Source organism: Hypomesus nipponensis, chromosome 8, assembly GCF_054491055.1.
Source record: "Hypomesus nipponensis isolate SF chromosome 8, ASM5449105v1, whole genome shotgun sequence".
In the NCBI taxonomy this organism is placed as follows: Eukaryota; Metazoa; Chordata; class Actinopteri; order Osmeriformes; family Osmeridae; genus Hypomesus; species Hypomesus nipponensis.
This window is the reverse complement of record NC_140368.1, coordinates 18,293,006-18,313,027: the sequence shown is the minus strand read 5'-3', so window position 1 is coordinate 18,313,027 and position 20,022 is coordinate 18,293,006. Positions and strand designations below refer to the sequence as shown.

At 40.6% G+C, this 20,022-nt stretch overlaps 1 protein-coding gene across 2 annotated transcripts in view; it reads left to right on the top strand.

Moving 5' to 3' along the window:
• The window catches only part of cpne3 (copine III), a 59,655-nt gene extending 39,860 nt beyond the window's left edge, over window positions 1–19,795 (top strand). The window contains exons 8-17 of one of the 2 annotated variants that reach the window (XM_084702530.1): window positions 1,687–1,785; window positions 1,961–2,047; window positions 11,153–11,212; window positions 11,349–11,482; window positions 11,819–11,873; window positions 11,986–12,037; window positions 13,195–13,328; window positions 13,497–13,733; window positions 14,231–14,348; window positions 17,187–17,326. In XM_084702530.1, the coding sequence (XP_084558656.1) occupies window positions 1,687–1,785; window positions 1,961–2,047; window positions 11,153–11,212; window positions 11,349–11,482; window positions 11,819–11,873; window positions 11,986–12,037; window positions 13,195–13,328; window positions 13,497–13,733; window positions 14,231–14,344 (972 nt within the window). In that variant the 3' untranslated portion in view covers window positions 14,345–14,348; window positions 17,187–17,326. Of the gene's footprint in view, window positions 1–1,686; window positions 1,786–1,960; window positions 2,048–11,152; window positions 11,213–11,348; window positions 11,483–11,818; window positions 11,874–11,985; window positions 12,038–13,194; window positions 13,329–13,496; window positions 13,734–14,230; window positions 14,349–17,186 lie in introns of both variants that reach the window. The other variant, XM_084702529.1, reaches the window with a different exon arrangement.
• Window positions 19,796–20,022: the final 227 nt, after the last annotated feature.

Genomic DNA, 20,022 nt, shown 5'->3' with positions numbered 1-20,022 from the left:
CTCTTATTGGCTCTGGTCTGTATCTTTGTCGCGCCCCCAAATTTACATCCAGACCAGCCCGAGGTATCGTCTATCTCCGATACTAGTTAAGCTGCGCGCTGCTCTGTGTAAGCTACTTATAAGGAATTACAAAGAAGAACGTTTTGAATTATAACAAGGATATTGAAAATGGACCACGGTCGTAAATGTTGTGTTCCAGGCTGTACAAGGAAGGCTAACACTCACAGTCTTCCCAAGGAGCCAAACATTCAACAGGCATGGCTGCTGTTGTCTTATGAGAAGATCCCGGCGAAGTTCGACACTCAATCATTCATTTGCTCTGAACATTTCACCCAAGACAGTTTTGACAACCTTGGACAATTGCAAGCAGGATTTGCTAGGAAGCTGAACCTGGAAAGAGGTGCTGTTCCGACCGTATGCTCATTGCAACCGCCAAATTATATATATATAGTCAATCTGTTGAAAATAGTGTTGTGTAGACACAATAGATTTATTTGCGCGTTTTTATTTCAAGTCTCCAACTTCGGTGTTTCAGCGAGTGCTGCTGTTGGCAGTGTTGCGTTTTTGCTCCCCAGCTTCACTCGTTGAAAACCAACCAATCAGCGCGCAGCTCATCTAAATATTAATGAGCATACCATAAAAGGAGAAAAGCTAGTGTTTTTTCCCGGGAACATTTCAGAGGATCTGTCAGTGGGCATAGAACAGCACCCGGGCCATTTTCAACCCAACCAATGTTACATACCCTATTTGGAGACCTTAAGGAACAGTGTGAAATACCCTCAAAAAACAGTCAATTGCCCCTTTAAGGCTGAATCCCAATACTCTGTTTTACCCCTACCCCTTAGTTTTGCACGTTCCCGTGAGAGTAAGTGGTGTCCCAATACTCTTTTTGATCGAGGGCTAGGGCTAAGACGAAGGGGAATACACCCCTTAAAACCAAGTGAGCGCAGGAGCTTACTTGAAACCAAGGGTTATGTGAATACTGCGCTACCTGCAACAATGGTGGACAGATCATCCACAGTCCCATAAATGTAATATTTTCGGCTTAAATAATTGATTGAAAATGTATGACAGTCTTGTTTTGTGCTCTACACAGTCCTGTACATATGTATTTGCAACCATGTTCTTAATTGAAACCTTTTTAAAAATCGCTAGTTTGCTACGCTAACGTTACATTGCTGATTTGCACAACAGTCCCACATTTCTCTGATTAGCCTTGAATGGACTCCATGCATGTCTACAGTTTTAATTAAACTCCAGTAGCAGCAAATTTCAAATGAATTTCGTTTGATATCAGTGCATAACACTACTTGCTTTGGAGACATCGATATACGTAACTGTTAACCAAGTGTTGTCTCATTTCATAGGGCTATGTAGCCCTTACCCCTCAGGTTTCGAGACACAAGGGCTGGGGGTAAACTAAGGGGCTAGGGGTAAGGGGTAGGGGTGAGACAGAGTATTGGGATTCAGACTTTTCCTTTTTGATGTATCTTTAACATGTTTCCTTTTTCACCTTGGTCTTTTGGTTAGTTGAAAGTGGGTAAATGTGGGGGTTTGCAGTGTGCTCTGTAACCAAGTTTTCTATGGGAACGTAGTTACCGTAAATAAGGTCACTTCTTGTGCAACCTTCATAAAGTTGTCAATATTGTTTAGCTGTATACATGGCAACTTTTTACCTGTTATCAGGTGGAATGCTACGATTATGATAATGACGGATCCCATGACCTCATTGGAATCTTTGACACCAACATGACCCTTCTGCAAAAGGCTTCACGCACTTCACCGGTGAGTTTGTTTATTTTTTGTGTGCATTTGTTTGTGGATTGTGGTTATTATTTCATACGTTAAATATTTATACTCCTAAATTATGTTCTTTACACATCATGTTCTACATCAAAGTTCTGTGTCATTGTGTCACACATACTATACTAATAACAAATGTACTCTATCTGCTTTCTAGGCTGAGTTTGAATGCATCAACAGAAAGAAAAAAGAGAAGAAAAAGAACTACAAAAACTCTGGGGTTGTGAGTGTGAAATTATGCCAGGTACGCTTCCTGATCAACACTTTACAAAAACAAACTACCATGATATATGTTACTTTGTTTATATGTTTTCATCAAAATGTATGGATAACACAATGACTTGGTTTATAAATGTTATCTTGCCATTCATGTATGAAAATTACTTGTTTTATAACAAAATACTGTATAGAACAGAGTAAACATTTTAGTTTTGTATAAACTATATACTAAAGATTACACTACCCGACAAAAGTTTGAGAGCACCTAGATTTTTGTAAGTTTGTATTGAAATATAAGCAGTTCAAGTCCTGTGAATAACCTGAAATTGTACTAAGATAACGTAATCAGGGAACAAGGATTGGGTTCAAAACTTACAGCTGTTCCGCATCAATGGAAGTCAATTAATCCTTTAAAAATGACTGGACAATATAGCTACAATCAGTGATGCGGGTTCCTCTGCAAAATGGAAAATATTATACAAATGTACTTTGTAGAAGATCAAGAGTCGGACGACAAGAGAGCAAAATTATTTAATGTGCCAACAACAAAAGGGTGAATGGAGATTCAAACTCAAGAGCATGAGGTTACAAGTCAGCCTCTCTATCTGCTCTACCACACGACACTGTTGAGCTTTTGTGAATAGAAAGGTGAAGCATTTAGCTATAATTCAGGCAATTTTTTACATTTCAAGGTGAAATTGCGCATGGTACTTCAGAAAAATGTAATCCTGTTTAACTAAACAGATAATCAGTATCATGAAGGCCAAAGGATTGTGACTGGGTTTGAACCTATGCCCTTACACTTTGTAGGACACAGTCCCAGCCCATCGAGCTATTCTCTGTGTTGGCAATTCCTTTGGTCAGTTACTGTTTCTCCTGTGGCACACATTGTTAGATTCGGCCAAAGTTTAAACAGCTGTAATTCAATTATATTTTGATATATCAAGGTGAAATTGCGTATGGTACTTCAGTATAATGTCATCCTATTTAACTAAACAGATAATGAAAATTATGTCAGACCCAGAGGCTGGATTTGAACCTATGACCTTGCACTTTGGAGTACACTGTCACAACCCATTGAGCACATCTCAGTGTTGGCAAGTCCTTTGGTCAGTAACTATATGAATAAAGTAAGCAGTTTCTTCAGTGGCAAGCATTGTTAGATTTGGCCAAAGTTTAAACAGCTGTAATTCAATCATATTTTGACATATCAAGGTGAAATTGCATATGGTACTTTAGAATAATGTCATCCTATTTAACTAAACAGCAGGGTTGAAAGTAGTTGTTATTTCTTGGTGGTACTATGATAACAGTTTAATGCGTGTGCGCAGCACGCACAGAACATTTTAATTAGCCTCATTATTTATTATTTATTTATTTGTTTATTTACTATATTAGCAATGTGTTTTAGAAGTGTTTAGGGTGAAGGTTAAATTGTTTTCAATACAGGTGCACGTTGAGGGTCAGTGTTAGGAAAATTGACGATGTAACACATTTATCCTGTATAAGAATGATTCTGTGTTCAGCATTCCTTGTGTGTAGAGAGAGGCTTACCCCCAAATCTGAACTTTGGGTAACATGAGGCATATGTAAACAAGGTGGAGCTGGGCTGACCACTCTCTTACTGGAGAGGCCATAAAAGATGTCTGGCCTTATCTGTGTTGGGTGAATCATGTGGTCAAGCTTACAGGGGTCAAAAGGCACACACACGCAAACACGCACGCACACTCGCTTGCCAGGTCTATGCAAGGAGCCAATGAAGAAGAGCCATGGAACATTTGCATGCCTTTGTTTTAACCAATGACTGTAAAGAGCGGTTCTGCTTAAACAGCTAGCTAGCGCAACATGCTAGCGGACAAACTTTGTAGCACAATGGTGTGTGATGTTTTTGTCTCCTTGTGGGCCGGCCGCAAGCAATAAAGCTTTCTTAAACTTGTTCACCGACTGACTGTGCAATGCTTGATAGATTAATATTTCTGACAGAAACCTATTGTTATTGTTTGTTTTATTTTATTTTTAGGATTCCTCCGTAATGAGGAAACCTATTGTTAGTTTTATTAGGATTCCTCCGTAAGGAGGAGGAAACCTATTGTTAGGATTCCTCCGTGAGGAGGAAACCTATTGTTATTGTATGTTTTATTGGGTGTGCTTTGCCATAGGCAAGGGCACAACCATTGTTATCTTGCATATATATTATAATTATTATTCTTTTTGCCCCCCTAAAACTTTGTTAATATTTGGACTACATAGACAACCTAGGTGTCAAACGTTTCGTCTTGGTAGCGATTGAGTTGCTTGTATTGGGATTTACGTTCCGTTGCACGGTTTAAGTAGAAATTAAGTTTTTGTGGCGAAAAGTGAAGCTAGCGGTGGCTAACTTGCTTGCCACAGTCACTGACGCTACTAACGTCACAAAAACCTCGCGTGACTATCTCTAGTAGAACATTAGTTTGGCAGCTTGTTAACTTCTGGGAGATAACTGCTTTACTGCAAGGCAGCTGCAGAAAGGCCACAAGCAAAGAGGCCTGGGTGATAACTATTTGCTCATTTTACTTCATTTTACTACTTTACTACTCCATTGACCCTCGTCTGAGGATGTCTAAAATGTTTTCTGGGTCATTTGACTGCTTGGCCACCTCATTGCTGCTTGCAGCTATATTTGGATTTGGTCAGATTTGGTATCCCTATGGTAAGTCTGCAGCATGAATTTTTCAAATACATTTTTCAATGGTTCGCTATGTTTGGAAGAATCTGCCATTACTGCTTGCAGCTATATTTCTTATTATTTTTCTTCTTCTCCATGAAATGGCTCAATAGCTCAAAAGTCCTCAGCCCGATATTTTCAAATTTGGCCCAGTGATACAATGGGTCACTCAGTACTCCCTCAACACTAATGGTTCACGTATGCCCATAGGTGATGCTATAAGCCACGCCCAAAGTCTATGTGATTTCCCCTGCGCCCCATTACTCCAAAATGCCTGAAAATTGTTAGACATGCCTTACTTCTCAAGCAATAAACTTTCTTAAACTTGTTCACCGACTGACTGTGCAATGCTTGATAGATTAATATTTCTGACAGTCAGGCAGTCCGGTACAGCACATGCGAGTTCCCAATCAGCAGAGACAATGCCATCATATGGCAGCTTTGTTGATTTGGGCAGAAAAAAAATGTGTCCTGCAGCCCGCTCTATTGACTATCAAAGGGGCGCTCACACAGTTTGTCGTTGCATTTTATTCTTAACCAGTCGTTGTCTCGGCGCCCCAAGCAATTGCTTGTTTTGCTTGCCTTGTCGCGACGGGCCTGTGCGTGTCGTAATTTCTTATCGGTACGGCGTACCGGCCAGTACCGGCTTACTTTCACCCCTGCTAAACAGATAATGAAAATTATGTCAGACCCAGACACTGTGGCTGGATTTGAACCTATGACCTTGCACTTTGGAGTACACTGTCTCAACCCATTGAGCTCATCTCAGTGTTGGCAAGTCCTTTGGTCAGTAACTATAGGAAGAAAGCTGTTTCTCTTGTGGCAAGCATTGTTAGATTTGGCCAAAGTTTAAACATCTGTAATACAATCATATTTTGACATACCAAGGTGAAATTGTTTATGGTATTTCAGAGTGATGTCAAAATTATATTTGATTTATTGACACAAAGATATTGTGGCAATTTGGACATTTACATACACCCCTTTCACCCACTTTGCATTGCATTTCTTATTCCATTTCACCCTATATCACCCTATAGAAAGACATGCATTCTATTTTATAAAACATTTCAAGTCAATTGGATCTATGGTTCATGAGGAGAATGGTTTTGAAGGTTGTCCCAAATTTAGACAGTACAAGAAAATTCATAAGTCTGCCGTTATGGGTACTTGAGGCTTTTTTGTTCCCCATGAGAAGTAAGGCATGTCTAACAATTTTCAGGCATTTTGGAGTAATGGGGCGCAGGGGAAATCACATAGACTTTGGGCGTGGCTTATAGCATCACCTATGGGCATACGTGAACCATTAGTGTTGAGGGAGTACTGAGTGACCTATTGTATCACTGGGCCAAATTTGAAAATATCGGGCTGAGGACTTTTGAGCTATTGAGCTTCATGGAGAAGAAGAAAAATAATAAGAAATATTGCTGCAAGCAGCAATGGCAGATTCTTCCAAACATAGCGAACCATTGAAAACTGTATTCATGCTGCAGACTTACCAAAGGGATACCAAATCTGACCAAATCCAAATATAGCTGCAAGCAGCAATGAGGTGGCCAAGCAGTCAAATGACCCAGAAAACATTTTAGACATCCTCAGATGAGGGTCAATGGAGTAGTAAAGTAGTAAAATAAAGTAAAATGAGCAAATAGTTATCACCCAGGCCTCTTTGCTTGTGGCCTTTCTGCAGCTGCCTTGCAGTAAAGCAGTTATCTCCCAGAAGTTAACAAGCTGCTAAACTAATGTTCTACTAGAGATAGTCACGCGAGGTTTTTGTGACGTTAGTGACGTTAGTAGCGTCAGTGACTGTGGCAAGCAAGTTAGCCACCGCTAGCTTCACTTTTCGCCACAAAAACTTAATTTCTTCTTAAACCGTGCAACGGAACGTAAATCCCAATACAAGCAACTCAATCGCTACCAAGACGAAACGTTTGACACCTAGGTTGTCTATGTAGTCCAAATATTAACAACGTTTTAGGGGGGCAAAAAGAATAATAATAATATTATATATATGTGAGATAACAATGGTTGTGCCCTTGCCTATGGCAAAGCACACCCAATAAAACATACAACAACAATAGGTTTCCTCCTCCTTACGGAGGAATCCTAATAAAACTAACAATAGGTTTCCTCATTACGGAGGAATCCTAAAAATAAAATAAAACTAACAATAACAATAGGTTTCTGTCAGAAATATTAATCTATCAAGCATTGCACAGTCAGTCGGTGAACAAGTTTAAGAAAGCTTTATTGCTTGCGGCCGGCCCACAAGGAGACAAAAACATCACACGCCATTGTGCTACAAAGTTTGTCCGCTAGCATGTTGTGCTAGCTAGCTATTTAAGCAGAACCGCTCTTTACAGTCATTGGTTAAGACAAAGGCATGCAAATGTTCCATTGCTGTTCTTCATTGGCTCCTTGCATAGACCTGGCGCAGGCGAGTGTGCGTGCGTGTTTGCGTGTGTGTGCCTTTTGACCCCTGTAAGCTTGACCACATGATTCACCCAACACAGATAAGGCCAGACATCTTTTATGGCCTCTCCAGTAAGAGAGAGTGGTCAGCCCAGGTCACCTTGTTTACACATGCCTTGTGTTACCCAAAGTTCAGATTTGGGGGTCGGCCTCTCTCTACACACAAGGAATGCTTAACACAGAATCATTCTTATACAGGATTAATGTGTTACATCTTCAATTTTCCCAACAGTTTCCTCCTTACGGACTGTGCAACAAATCCCGGACAAATCAGGACACAGCACTCTCCAGCAAAACGAAAGGCGGTGGCATAGGCGATTTTACCGTGGGTGCAGGGTGTTGGGATAAAAGAATGTACATTCAAATTCATGTAAAAAAAGGATTAAATTATTTGTAGAACATTTTTAAGTGACGTTAGAGTTGTAGGTACTATTATGGTTTGTTGTACTCTAATGATTAATTACAATTTTTGAGATCTACTATTAATTTTATGAATGTCACTACCCTTTGCACCCCCAGTTTTAATACCTAGAATCGCCTATGGGCAGTGGTTTTTGTTTTTACACTAACAGTGGCTGGTGTGTAGATGTGACAGTGATTCTGCAACATTGTTTTGCTGATCTGGATTTTTTTTAAATTAACAGTAAACCTTTCTATTCACCACGCGAGTTCATGTCTCTCCTCTTGGTCAGAGTTTACATGCCGCCAGGTCCAGGTCCATCGTACTCTGCGACCTTAACAAAGGTCATCTCAGCCACAAATTCCCCAAATACAGACAATTCATCAAATGCCCTACCAGAGAAGGGAACAGTCTGGACCACTGCTACACTACAGTCAGTAGAGCCTACCACACCGTCCCCCGAGCAGCACTGGGACGCTCTGACCATGCCATGGTCCACCTGATTCCTGCATACAGGCAGAAACTAAAGCTCTGTAAACCTGCTGTGAGGACATCAAAACAGTGGACCAGTGAGGCTATGGAAGATCTGCGGGCATTCTTGGACTGTACTGACTGGGATATGTTCACGACTGCTACCAATAGTCTGGATGAGCTGACAGAAGCTGTGATGTTGTACATCAGCTTCTTTGAGGACTGCTGTATACCAACACGCATCAGGGTGAGCTACAACAATGACAAACCCTGGTTCACAGCAAACTCAGAAGGTTGAGGTTGGAGAAGGAGGAAGTGTTTTGGAGTGGGTAGACGGATTCAAGGAGTTGAAAAAACAGGTTTAGCAAGTGGGTGATAGAGGCTAAAGGACTGTACTCAGAGAGACTAAAACACCAGTTCTCGGTTAACGATCCTGTTTCAGTCTGGAGAGGGCTCATGCAGATCACCAACTACAAGCCCAGAGCCCCCCACACCAGTAACGACTCTCGCCTGGCCAACGACATGAACAAGTTCTACTGTCGATTTGAAAGACAATTGGACTGTCCTGAACAAAACCTACCCACCCAAGAACCCCCCCCCATCTCCATGGAGACGACTCTCTCCAGGAAACAGAAGTTAACAGACTGTTCAAGTGACAGAACCCCTGCAAAGCAGCTGGGCCAGACTGTCTCTCCAGCCACCCTCAAGCACTGTGCTGACCAGCTGTCTCCGGTGTTGACCAACATCTTCGACACCTCCCTGGAGACATGCCATGTGCCAGCCTGTCTCAAGTCCTCCACCATCATCCCTGTGCCCAAAAAGCCAAGGCCAACAGGACTTAATGACTACAGACCCGTTGCCCGGCACACCTCAAAGCCATCACAGACCCTCTCCTTGACCCCCTGCAGTTTGTTTACAGAGTCAACAGGTCTCCACCACCTGGACCCCCGGCATCCTACGCCAGAATCCTGTTTGTGGACTTTAGCTCTGCCTTCAATACCATCATCCCCGCTCTGCTTCAGGACAAGCTCTCCCAGCTGAACATGCCTGACTCCACCTGCAGGTGTATCGCTGACTTCCTGTCTGACAGGAAGCAGTGCGTTCAGCTGGGAACACACGTCTCTGACTCCCAGTCCATCAGCACCGGAACTCCTCAGGGCTGCGTCCTTTCTCCTCTACTCTTCTCCCTGTACACCAACAGCTGTAATTCCAGTCATCAGTCCGTCAAACTCCTGAAGTTTGCGGACAACACCACCCTCATTGGACTTATGCCTAGTGGGGATGGGTCTGACTATAGGGGAAAGCTGACAACCTGGGGCCAGTATTCCGGATAACCAAATCCCCCTGTCGTCAACCACGGATCAACCTGATCCATCACGGTATTTCAAAACTTTGCCGGATTGGATCAGAGTGATCCTGATACCGGCAGATTGGGATGTCCAAATCCGTCACGCCCCCTGGATCACAGATAGGAAACAGGAAATGGAGCGAACATTTTACAAAAAAAAGGAGAAGTTGGCATAAGTAATTGTCTCCAAATGTAAGTATAATCTTGGTCAGTGTTAATGCGTCCTAAGACTAGATGAAAGGCAATCATTATATTGAGTTAACAAATTACGTAAATTATCGCAAAGTTGAGCTCGGCGAAGTCAATTAAAGCCGAGTTCACGCTAATGCGAGCTAACCCTGCTCCATTGACTTCAGTGTTAAGGAGCTAACAAGTTAGTAAATAGGCTAGCGTCGGTAGGTCGCGGTCCACAGTTCACATTTTAATGCATTTACTCACAAGGCATTGTTTGTAGATTTTAAAATGTGTTGTACATATCTTTTTAGGAAACAGTTGTCAACAAAAGGGACAGCCCTAAAACCTTAATATTTGTTTTTCTTTACAGATGTTTGTGGAAAGAGAAGACAGCCAGTTAACACAGACCTGCTCCAAATGGCATAACCTTTTGAGCTTTGGCTATGAAAATTAAGTGTGTACTGAATGCATGTTAATAAATACATTTGACTGATTTTCAGTGGAGGCCTTTATCAGTGGGTGTAATTTAACAAAAAACTGTTAAATTAAATAAGGCATTCATTTTCACGGTGTTTGCTGAAAAAGAAAGGAATGTGCAAAGAAAATAAATATTGATCAAACAGCAGTGAAACTGAGATATATCTGTATCAAACAAAGAACTTTTGGGAGAAGTTACACTCAGGCTGTTCAAACCGTTACATGTAATCTCCCTCAAATCCACCTCTGAGGTGGGATCAGGGTAATCCTGATTTTTAGGATCAAACTGATCCAGATTTCCCACTAAAATTTTGAAATACTTAACAGCAGTCTTTTATCCGGATCAAAGGCAGGATTGGATTCCCAAATCTGAATCTGAATCTTCAGGATCAGATTTGCTTTGAAATACCGGTTTTTAGGATCTGATCAGGATTTAATCCAATCCAGGAGGATTAATCCTGTGGGATCATTTTGAAATACCGGCCCCTGGTGACCTGGTGCAGCCAGAACAACCTAGAGCTCAATGCTCTTAAGACAGTGGAGATGGTTGTGGACATCAGCTCCCTCACCGAGAAAGCACAACAGAGGATGTACTTCCTACGGCAGCTGAAGAAATTCAACCTGCCAAAGACAATGATAGTGCACTTCTACACAGCCATCATTGAGTCTATCCTCACCTCCTCCATTACCATTCTGGTACGCTGCTCCCAAGGACAAGAGCAGGTTGCAGCGTATCATCCTTGCTGCACACCCCGGAGGAGGAAGTGTAATGGATGGTCAAGGGCCCTTTTGCTGGATCCAGAGATTTTCTAAATGTATGGCTCCCATAACCTAAACAGCGGCCTCAGCATTTTGCAGAGCCATGCAATACCATCTGGTTTATGCCATGTTGGTCTGGGGTTCAGACCAAAACATAACTCTGTCAAATGTCAGAACTACCTAGAATGTCAGAACCATAGTACATTGAGACATTCACAGGTGTTCATTTCAGTAAAAACTGGGAAAATGTTGGTGTTCCAAGTCTTTTGAGGATATTAAACAACATAACCAATTGTGCTTATTCAGTTCACTGTTATTCACACAGGTTGTGAAGGAGTATTCATTTCTGGACTACATCATGGGGGGCTGTCAAATTAACTTTACTGTGAGTTACTCAGCACTCATAATAACACCATGGTCCGATCTATTGATAGATAAGGATGAAAAAGTCAATTACTATGTAATAAATACCTTTTTACAGATCAGAAATCTATTTGTTTCCTCACTATGTCATTGTGTAGGTGGGAATAGACTTCACAGGGTCCAATGGTGATCCCAAGACCCCACAGTCTCTGCACTACATCAGCCCTCAGGGCTACAATGAGTACTTGTCTGCCATATGGAGCGTTGGTCAGGTTATTCAAGACTATGACAGGTAACCACACTGAAGCACTGACTTCATTAGTTCAATTTAAGTAGCTTGCCTCATTGATCTTTTGTAATTCACTTGATGTAAAAACAAATGTTGTATGAGTTGTGTTACTAATCTTGAATATTTAGCGTAACAGTACTGGACTTACTAGTACTGTTACAAGTCAAAAATAAGTTGCTAGTTTACTCTAGCGAGTTAACAGTTTATTTATCAGTTCATTTATCATTTACAGATCATTGTATTAGGGTAGTATAATTTTAACGAGAAAGTGATAGGTATTTGGGTGATTATAACAGGCACAAAACCATACATGTTCTGTATCTGTATGTATGTCTGCAGTGATAAGATGTTCCCTGCCTTTGGCTTCGGAGCCCAGATTCCACCCACCTGGCAGGTAAGATAATAACAGTATAAAGGTAGGATTGGTGTAAGCTGTGGTAGTTAAACTCATGTTTGTAGTTTTGGTCAATGTAAATAACACTATTGTACATATTAATGTCTTACAGTGTTCCCACAAATTTCCTCTCAACTTCAACCCTGCAAATCCATTTTGCACAGGTATTTCCTCAATCAGGACAAGAGATGGAAATAATGGTGAAGTTGTTGCTCTTTTGGGGTAAGGTTGTGTGCTGGGCTCAAAGTATCCCGGCACCGTGCCGGAGGTCCGGCGTGCGGCCATGAGAATTTTTTTTGGGGAACTTGCATGCGGTTTAATATTTTCGAGTCAATTAATTTCACCTACCAATCATCTAAGAGGAATGCAGCTATAACTAATGTTACAAGACTATCAGAAGCAGGGCGGCAACACAGTGTGAATGAGATCCATACACCACGTTAGCTTTGTCGGTGAAAGCATGGAGTACAAATTCATGAAGATGGGATTATGTCCTAACCATAGATAAAGGACTCAAAAATAAATGGCGCTGGTCGTGGATAGAAGGTAGAGACGGGGAGCCTTTTGGCAGTTGGTGCAAGAAACTGAGAGCCTGGTGCTTGTTTCTGCAAGTTTTGTTTGAGGAAGCTACTACATGCCAGCAGCAGAAAGAAAGTGCTTGCTTGTCATGAGTTAGACCCCGGTCATAGAGCCGCTGCCTGCGCACTCAAACTTACTACAACGTTACCGGGAGCAACTGTTACAGCTGACCCACCGTTGTCTATGACTGACCGTGTCTAGAAATACGTTCGTATTTATTGCGGAACATGACTTGTCATTTACAATTTCTTAGCCACTGGTCACCCTGTGTAGAAAACTAGCAGAAGACAAAAAAGCGTTTCTCTCCACCCCCTCCTACTCCTTCACCACTAACGGAGCTAGCTGGAAAATCAAACTTTCCCAAATCCCGTGGGGTGGAGGGCCACATCATCATGGCCACCAACAAAACTCAGCAAAGATTTTTCGTGCTCTGGCTCTAACTTCTGGATATTTGGCAGCGTTGCCCACAACAGACGGAATGGCTTAGCTCGCACCTTTCTCCGCCGCCATTACTGAACTACAACTCAAACGAGAGCGCGACATCAACGTCATCCTTCTCAGTCACTCCCTCTGTTCGCTGATTGGACCGCCAAAAATGTTTCTGGCAAAAAACGACAAATATACCGAAAGCCCAGACCTAGTACAGAAGCGAAATGAAAATTGAGCGGAAGTATGCAGGAGGCAGAGCCAGGCTAGTGTGTTGTGTCTGTACCTCTGACTCTGTGTGTGTGTGTGTGTGTAGGAATTGAAGGTGTGGTGGAGGCCTACAGGATGTGTCTGCCCCAAGTGAAGCTTTATGGTCCAACTAACTTCTCTCCAATAATCAACCATGTGGCTCAATTTGCTCTGCAGGCATCTCAGCAGAAGACTGCTTCTGTGAGTAGCACACTAGCCACACTCTTTCAGAAATTGTCTAGTAGAGAAGGCAACAAACAAATAGACAAAAATGATTATGGGACTATAAATTACTTTCTAAACAGAATATACATTATAAAACTATTAGGCCCTTCACATCTTGTTCTTTGTTTTCCTCTTCCTCCATAGCAATACTTTGTTCTTCTTATAATCACGGACGGTGTGATCACAGATCTAGATGAAACACGCAGTGCCATAGTAAATGCCTCCCGACTGCCTATGTCCATTATCATCATCGGTGTGGGTGGGGCAGATTTCAGTGCCATGGAGCTCTTGGATGGCGATGATGGGTGTCTGAAGTCGCAGACAGGGGAACGAGCCCTGAGAGATATTGTCCAGTTTGTTCCCTTCAGAAAGTTTCTGAACGTAAGTAATCTTGATATTGATTCTGCTGCTAAGCCTCTATTTGCTTCAAAAATATTTATAGAGGAAAATTTTAACTATTCCCTTGTTTTACCAGTAAATAACCCTTTTGATTTAAATCCAGTCAGATTTGAGTTATTCTACTAGAATAACTAAAAGGCTAGTCAAAAAATCTTAGCAGTTGCACTGGGACTTATGATAAAATTCAAGAAGCACTATTAATAATGGCATTTATTTAGCTTTTTCCAAAAACATTATCATAATAATGGCTGTTAAATGCATTATTTTGACTTTCATTGATAAAGCGAGCATGCGATAGGGTTTCATGGTCTCTTTCAAATGTAAAGTGTTTTCTTCAAAAGTTATAATTTCATATTGTATTTGTTTTTATCCGAATGCCAGCCCCAACATAGGCCAGTTATCTTCTACCCTATGTGGATACTGTCCACCACCCAGCCGTGACCTTACAGCATCTGCCTTGTATATCCATTTCATTTCAGGCAACAAGGGAGGCTCTAGCCCAATGTGTACTGGCAGAGTTACCTCAACAAGTGGTCTCCTTCTTCAGTTTGTGCAAACTGCTGCCTGTCCATGAAACCACTCCTGCTCCTTAGAAACGTAGGGTATTTCCCTTCTGAAATGCTCAACCTTTCCCCCCATTCTTTCCACCCTTACTCTTTATTTCTTTCCTTTTAGGGCCTTAATTTGCTTATATGACTATTTTGGAAATTGGCGAAAATGTTAATAGATTAATAGAAGACCAGTCTTTGCAAAGTGCCTTGAAGTCAATGGAGGTGTGCTCATATTATGGGTAAAATAATATCCTCATTTTGCAATGGTGTGTTATTCTGTCAGGTTATTGAACAATAACTGTATCAATCATCAAAGTATTTGATATGTATTGATCCAAGACCTGAGCTTGATAAAATAACTATGATGTATGACAATGTCAACAACCTCTAGTTATGATAACTGATTGGGGAGTGAGATGGCTGAGCGGTTATGGAACTGGGCTGTTAATCAGAAGGTTGCCAGTTCGTGTAAGGCAAGTCGCTTCACTTTGCTTCGGGGGAATGTCCCTGTACTTACTGTAAGTCACTCTGGATAAGAGCGTCTGCTAATGACTAAATGACTAATTTAATGATTAATTCATGTAGTTTGTGTTGAAAAGTGCCATTGTGGCCAATTCAATATGTAAATGCTACTGCTCTTTCATCACATCGACGCTTCACTCTGCCGATCCCATGTCAACTTCACCTTTGTGGCAACCTTTGCTGAGTTTATGCAAATGTCCATTAATAATGGCATTTATTTTTAACTCCCTTTTGCGTTTGCCCCATGCCAACTGTTGTAGTGCAACTGCATATGTGGGCTCTTTCTGGTAATATTTTACCACGCACAGCATGAATCATACCACTGCATGGCACAGCACATCAAAAATACAGTTGGGTGTTTCTTCGTGCCTGTCAAAGGGAACACGTCTATCAGCATTTTTATGTACTGGTCTGGCATGCAATGCTACTGTTACTACAATCACCATAACATGCATTTTTGTTGTTGTTGGTATAGAGTTTAATCATATTTTACATCAAGGTTAGGGTTAGCCCTATAGTTTTGCAGTAAGGTAGGAAAATCTACCGAACACTGGCCATGAAAGAACTAAACTGTCTCCAAAGAAAGGACATTTAGGATATGTTGGTGTTTCAGAATTCACAAAAAATACCAGGCAGTTTGAAATGCAGCAGATTGACCATGATGAGCATGATCTGAGCTTTTTGCACTCACAACCCAGTTCTCATCTCTGTGGTATGGACATTACCCAATGAGAAGGGAAAATTATACTTGTATAGCTAACATAGAACCTCGTCCATACCAGGAGGAAGACTGGAGTGAAACCATATCAATGTTTTCAGTCCTCTAGTGAAAATTCAAACAGAGGACACAGTCTGAAACCGGAAACTTTCAAGGGCCAAACTTAACAATGACAATTCTAGAATGTTCATCAAAAAGGTCTATATGCATTCTATACAAATTCAAAGTTTTACACACCTGTAACATTTAGCCTACAATCCTTCTATATCACAGAAGCCTAGGCTATGTCACGGTCTGTAGCTATATAGCTAGTAGGCTATACATAGTTCTAAAACTGGTTGTTCCCATCCTTGATTGTGATTGGCTATATCGCGTTCCATGCCGTTGTAAAATCCAGCATAACCTTACAGGTTGTCCTCATAACATTCTTTAACATTTCATATTACTGCGCATCAAATATTTCAAATGGAGTCAGGTGGCTGAGTGGTCAGGGAATCGGGCTAGTAATCTGAAGTTTGCCAGTTCGATTCCCGGCAGAGCCAAATGACGTTGTGTCCTTGGGCAAGGCACTTCACCCTACTTGCCTCGGGGGAATGTCCCTGTACTTACTTTAAGTTGCTTTGGATAAAAGTGTCTGCCAAATGACTAAATAAAAACAGACGGCATAGGTGTCCATCTGGCTGTTGCATGGCAACGATTTACTGTATGTAGGAACTATACTTTGTAGTGGCGGAATAATGATGGTTTATTATTAAACTGTTTTGTTTCTAATTGTATAAATTTATGAAACCATATCAAATATTTGTTAGCCTGACGTTGTCATACTCATAATTCTAGTCAGAATATGAGTCTGAGAACTCTCCGTTGGGCTTTGACTACGGGGCGTGTTTCAAACGAGCCTGGAAAACAAATGCCTCTTCGCTCAATTGGATAGACCTACAACCAATCAGAGCAACGTAAGATGTTGTTTGTTCAAAACAAATTCAACTTAAGCGCGTTTTTGTGACGTGGGTGATTACGTTACTGTTGATCATCTGTCCATCATCGTATAAAGCCCGTCCTGGCAATTTCATTGGTACACCCAGATTCTGGTTTTCTGTAGTTGTTTCCCAATACGAGACCCTCCAGACCCAACTTCCCGACCAAATTGTTTTGTGGGCGGGGAGAAGTTGGGCTGGCAGCCAGGCTAAATATTTGTAGTAACAATTTAAGAAAAGTAATAATCCCTGCGAGTCCGTGTTTTGCGCTGATTCGAGAACAGGTAAGGGGAGTTGTTAGAAAAAAACCCTTACCTGTTCTAAAATCATTTTTTGTTTTGTTTTATGCCCATGACAGGTGGATGCAATTCAGATTTATAGTGGGATTGATGCAGCCCAATAAAAAAAATCAAATCCAGGTCCTCTTATTATATTGACAGATCATCTTAATAGTACCAGCAAAATAGTGAAGTCTAAACAAGACACACCACAGTATGTGCAGAAGATTGAAGCATGCTACTATTGAACATACTGAAAGATGCCTAGATAGCACCAATAATGAACCCTTTGTTGTTTAATGAATCAGATTAAATCAAATATCTGTATGTGAGACAATAACTGACCTATATTTCTTCCTCTATATGTCTTTCCATCTTTCCCTCTTTAGTCTCCCAAGAAAGAGCTGGCCCAGAGTGTTCTGGCTGAGGTTCCTGGTCAAGTAGTGTCTTATTTCAATATGTCCAAACTACTTCCACCCAACACCAACACTCACCAAAATCCAACACCTGCAACCTAATATACTACACAGGCCTTGAAGAGGAGAATAATCTGTTCTCACCCTTTTATCCATGTAGACCTTAAACTACAATCAGTTTTTAAAAATCTGAAGTAGTAGAAGATATACAACATCCTTCGGTGTTCCATTCCACCTCTACGGCTTCAGAGCTCCCCCTAGAAATCAATCCCAAGGTTCTACTTTGCCATCTATGGTTCTTTGATTACGTCATACTTATATGTTATGAGTTATTTCAGGGAAGTATATAGATAAGGATCATACCCGTTCAGGAGGTACTATTCTGGTGAATTTAGGATTTGTCATTTTCATTTAAAATGGTGAGCTGTGCTTAACGGCTTAGGGTTAATTGATTTTATAAGACTTAACTACACAAAAATGACCCACAGAATGCCTTTTAGAACAGGTTTGGACCAAAATCAGTAGCCAACATGCATGTTTACACCCTATGAAAATATCTCATGGGTTATGCACAACATACATGCTACAGTTTACGAAACATATTTGCATATATATATAATATATTGCAGTTTTTTTTTTTTTTACACAGTTCTTGACAATTTATTGTAGAGGTACAGTGGGGGATTTTTTTTTAAACCCCTTGCTGATTTCGTACGTTTGCCCACCGACAAAGAAATTATCAGTCTATAATTTTAATGATAGGTTTATTTGAATAGGGAGGGTGCTCCTAATGTCAGTTTGTTACCTGTATAAAAGACACCTGTCCACCAAGGCCAAGACCAAAGAGCTGTCCAAGAATGTCAGGGACAAGATTGTAGACCTACGCAAGGCTGAAATGGGCTACAAGACCATCGCCAAGCAGCTTGATGAGAAGCTATCTCAATTATCTCAAGGCAGCTAGTAACAATTGGTATCACTATGCGTGTTGGATGTGTAGGACTGAAATCCTGCAGCACCTGCAAGGTCCCCCTGCTCAAGACCTGTAGACCATGTACAGGCCCGTCTGAAGTTCTCCAATGAAGATCTGAATGAGTCAGAGTGGTGATTTCACAGGGTGAAAATGTTGTGGTCAGATGAGACCAAAATCGAGCTCTTTGGCATTAACTCAACTCGCCATATTTGGAGAAGGAATGTTGCCTATGACCCCAAGAGCTCTTGAGATGTGTGCAAACCTGGTGGCCAACTACAAGAAACCTCTGACCACTATGATTGCCAACAAGGGTTTTGCCACCAAGTACTAAGTCATGTTTTGCAGAGGAGTCAAATACGTATTTCCCTCCATAAAATGCAAATGAGTTACCCAAAAAATGTACATGTTTTTCTTGATTTGTTTGTTGTTTTTCTGTCTCTCACTGTTCAAATAAACCTACCATTAAAATTATAGACTGATCATTTCTTTGTCAGTGGGCAAATGTACAAAATCATCAAGGTAACAAATATCCCCCCCCCCCCCACTGTATATGCTAAATATACCAAAAAGAAGCCTAATGGAAACTACATTTGTGGAGGATCTTGTTTTTAAAGAAAAAGTGCAATGTATCTAAATATAGACTAAAATACGTGCTTCTACAGTGTAATTTGTGATGTGTAAGTATCACAGGGAAATATGTACGTAAATATGTACGTTCATGATACGTAATTATGAAATTAAGTAATTTTGGTGCTACTGTATGCTTAAATTATATTATGGCGTTCCAATTGTTTTATCGTGCCAATTTAGCCACTCTTTCTAACAATTAAATTTGAGCATGAATGAATAGAATGTAACTACTAAGTATTCATTGTTATTGTGAGTTCAGATGGTAAAGGGTTTTTATTCAATTATTTTTAAATAAAACGTGTATGTTGTGGAGCACTCCTTAGTGGTAACTCTGTGTTGCCTCTTTTTATTAGTTGATTGTGATTTCTTATATCTTTTGACAAGAGAATACATTTTGCTGGATGTATTTTTTTTTTACAGTGTAAGATGAATGCTTTCATAGGCCTTTTTGACATGATGCCTTATGCCGTTATTGACACTTTTTATGATGATCAGAAATCAAAATAAAGTGCACAATATAAACAACAATTTGTGTTTTATAAATGTATGAACTTAACATGTACCAGAGGAAAACAATCTACATTTATTTGCTAAAAGTATAGTGACCGGTCCCTCACTGATTTATGAGAATGTAATTACTGTGTCTATTTGTGGAAAATTACAGCTAAATGTTACAAATGGATTATTCAAAGTATGTAAATGCATAGCAGCAGTACAATGGTTAGTCCTTAAGTAGCTTTTATCATGTACAAAGTTCATTGAATTAAGTTGTGTATGTGCTTGCGGGCTTGATTGTGCTTCAAGTGAAAGATAGTGAGACGTCTCATTTTTTCTCCTCTGCCGCCTTTGCCGCCAAGGAAATTAAGAAAGGAAATTGGGATATGATCAAAATAATACTGTTCATTTCCATGTCTGTGCTAGGTAAATCATACAATAGGTTGCAAACTTCTTAATCTGTATTAAAAATCAAATTAAGAAATAAGTATTTGTTTTGTAAGGTAAGTAAGTAAGACTTTATTTATATAGCACTTTTCATACAAGAATTGAAGCTCAAAGTGCTTTACATAAAATCAACAAAAACAATAATACAAGTGTTGATCTAACTAGCCGCACTCTATCTGCGGTCTCTCAAATCCGTCTTGGATCCGAGCTGCCACTTGCAGTTTCTAATAGCAGGTGCCACATAAAACTCCTTAACTTCTTTTTATT